Source organism: Mandrillus leucophaeus, unplaced genomic scaffold, assembly GCF_000951045.1.
Source record: "Mandrillus leucophaeus isolate KB7577 unplaced genomic scaffold, Mleu.le_1.0 Scaffold479, whole genome shotgun sequence".
Classification (NCBI taxonomy): domain Eukaryota; kingdom Metazoa; phylum Chordata; class Mammalia; order Primates; family Cercopithecidae; genus Mandrillus; species Mandrillus leucophaeus.
Window position 1 is genome coordinate 558,809 of NW_012105131.1, and position 3,318 is coordinate 562,126.

General features: G+C 55.0%; 1 protein-coding gene across 1 annotated transcript in view; it reads left to right on the top strand.

Annotated features, from left to right (window-relative positions):
• GTF2IRD1 (GTF2I repeat domain containing 1) overlaps nt 1–3,318 on the top strand; it is a 50,565-nt gene that overhangs the window by 19,484 nt on the left and 27,763 nt on the right. The window contains exon 8 of the mRNA XM_011995239.1: nt 439–597. Coding sequence (XP_011850629.1) covers nt 439–597 — 159 coding nt within the window. The remainder of the gene's footprint in view (nt 1–438; nt 598–3,318) is intronic.

The following is a 3,318-nucleotide window of genomic DNA, read 5'->3' on the forward strand; positions in this document are numbered from 1 at the left end:
AAAAAAAAAAAAGAAGGGAGGATAATTCCAAGGAAGAAACAGTCTCAATAGGCTGGGAAGTCAAGGGTGGCTTCATGGACGAGGTGCCCTGTGACCATGACTGGGGCAGCCTCTGCATGTGGGCTGGGCCTTCCACATTGGGATGGGGCTGAGCAAGACTCTGGAGGCCTTAATGAGGAGCCTGGGATAGCCGGCTGCCTTTGATGTGGCCACGCTCCCCAGCCAGGCCTCCTCACTCCTCAGAGCTGCAAAGGGCTGTCTGCACCTGCCCCTGAGTCTCTCCCCGCCCCAGGCAGGTGTGAGCCAGGTGGAGGTTGGGGGAGGGGAACCAGGGAGGAGCCGGCTCTGCCTGCCTTGGGAGGGTTCTGCCCAGGCCAGTGTTCTGGCCTGTCCCACGCCCTGGACTTTCCAAAATGCCAAGCCTTTTCCAAACGTCAGTTCCTGAGTCGCATCCAAAGAGTGTTGGGTGTGGAGTGGTCAAGACCTTGTTCCCCATAAAGCCAGAGCTCCCTCTGGGGAGCTGCGCGGGGGAGAAGGCAGCTGCCCAGGAGTACTGGGGACCCCCCGGATGGTGGGAACAGGGTCTGGCAGCCCAAGGTATCCCACAGACTGTGGGTGAGCAACCCCTGCTCCCAGCTCTACCAGCCACCAAATCTGGGTGAATTGGGCCAGTGCGGGTGGTGCAGAGGGGGAAGAAACAGCAACATAAGAATTGGGAGAAACGTTAGGCTTTAGGAAGCCTCGAAGACATGTCCTCTGGGAAGATGCTGGGACCAGGTGAGGGGCCGAGGACGGTGTAAGGTGGCACTGCAGGAAGGCAGCCCCTTCCCAAGGGGCAATAGCAGGGTTTGGGTTCGGCCCTCTGTCCACTGAATCTCCCTGCTGGTGAAAAGACAGGCCCGGATAAACCAGATGAACCGGACTGAGACGAATTCACAGGCACTCAAAGGACCAGTCGCTCAAGGGCTGGGGCTGGGGGTGGCTGCTGATGTGGGAGGTGGAGGGGTGTGGGGAGAGATGCCTTGCCAGCTGTTGAGATTTCGAGGGTTTAATTTGACAATGAGCTAAGTGTGACTTCTCAGTGGGATCTGGATGCCAAAGCCACCAACGCAGACCTGGGCCGCTGCGTCAACAGGAAAACAATGTCAGAAGCACCCGAGGGAGGGCCCAGGCAGGGCTGGAGGGAGGTCCAGCTCTGGGCTGGCACTTACAGGAACACAGACAAAGCATGGTGTGGCCAGAGAAGCAGGGCTAGGGCAGGGAGGGGCCTGAGGAACAACCAGGAGATATGGGAGCCTGGAGGGAGGACAGTGTGTCCAGGCCCCATCCATGGTCACACAAGGAGGCAAGAGTGAAGTGGATACTCAGGCCAGGGGAAGGGTGACCCGTGAAATGACTTGCTTAAGGCCAGGAGCGGTAGCTCATGCCTGTAATCTCAGTGCTTTGGGAGGCTGAGGCAGGAGGATCACTTGAGCCCAGGAGTTTGAGATCAGCCTGGGCAACATAGCAAGACCCCATCTCTCCAAAAAATACAAAATAAATAGCTGGGCATAGTAACGCACGCCTGTAGTCCTAGCTACGCAAAAGGCTGAGGCAGGAGGATCACTTTAGCCAGAAGTTGAGGCTGCAGTGAGTAATGATTGCGCCACTGCACTTCAGCCTGGGCTGTTAGCAAGACCCTGTCTCTAAAAAAGAAAGAAAGTACCAGCTTGTATTAGGAACGTAGTAGGTGCTTCAAAAGTGTTTGGTGTGGGGCTGGATGCGGTAGCTCATGCCTGTAATCCCAGCACTTTGGGAGGCTGAGGCGGGTGGATCACCTGAGGTCAGGAGTTCGAGACCAGCCTGACCAACATGGTGTCTCTACTAAAAATACAAAAAATGAGCTGGGCTTGGCAGTGCACACCTGTAATCCCAGCTACTCGGGAGGCTGAGGCAGGGAGAATCGCTTGAACCCAGGAGGCAGAGGTTGCAGTGAGCCAGGATTGTGCCACTGCACTCCAGTTTGGGCAACAGAGCAAGACTCCATTGGGGGGGAAAAAAGTATTTGGTGAATGAATGAATGAAAACATGGAGCTGGGGTGGAAGTGAATGACTGAAATGGCACAAGTCTGGAAAATTAGAGCAAGTAACCTGGGCATGAGCCTGGATTCTGTTGCTTGGCTGTTGGCAGAGCCGTGAGCTTCTGGGGTGTGTCTTGTTTATGGCGCTGGTAAATGGAGGGCGTGCTGAGCTCCTCCCTGGAAGAAGGGACACACCTGTGCTCACCTGTGCAACCACTTGCCCGCCAAGAGACAACCTCAAGCTTGGGCACTTCCTTTAGCCATTTGTATATTCACTATGCAGAAAGCACTTAGTGTGTGCCCAGCTCCATTGAGGTCGCAGTGGCAAGGCAGAAAACAGAACCCCTACTCTTTTTTAGACAGTCTCGCTCTGTCGCCCAGGCTGGAGTGTAGTGGTGCAATCACAGCTCACTGCATCTTCGAACTCCTGGGCTCAAACGATCCTCCCACCTCAGCCTGCCAAGTAGCTGGGACTACAGGCGTGCTCCACGACGCCCAACTAATTTTTTGTATTTTTATAGAGATGGCTTCTTACTGGTGTGTTGCCCGGGCTGGTCTTGAACTCCTGGGCTCAAGCATTCTCCAACTGCTGTGGCCTTCCAAAGTGCTGGGATGACAGGCATGAGCCGCCGCACCTGGCCAAAACCCCTGTTCTTCTGCAGCTTCCTTTCTAGACAGTGAGCACACGTAGAGATGAGTGTGGATGTAGTGTCAGGTGGTGACCAGTGGATGACTGACAGAGCAGAGGAGGGAATGAGGGATGGAGGAGGCTGTGTTAGGTTGCCAAGGTGCTATTTGAGCAAATACCTGAAAGGAGGGAGTGAGGGAGGGAGAGAGGAAAGAAGGAAAGATGGGCGGATGCGTGGGTGGGTGGGTGGATGGATGGATGGATGGATGGATGGATGGATGGATGTTTGTGGATTTCTGGGAGAAAGGAATCTGAGCAGACTGAAGAGCAAGTACAAAGGCATTGAACTGTGTGTATGCTCCTGGCAGGTAGGGGAAGCACCAAGGGGGCAGCAGGGGTGGGGGGAGCACACAGAGGCATGAAGGGGGCAGATGAGGTCAGAGGTGATGAAGTCACATAGGTAGGACTTTGGCTGTCACCAAATCAGATGGGAGCCACTGGACATTTTTTATTTTATTTTTTTAGAGACAGGGTCTCACTCTGTTGCCCAGGCTGGAGTGCAGTGACACGATCTTGGCTCACTGCAGCTTCAGACTCCTCGGCTCAAGTGATTCTCCTGCCTCAGCCTCC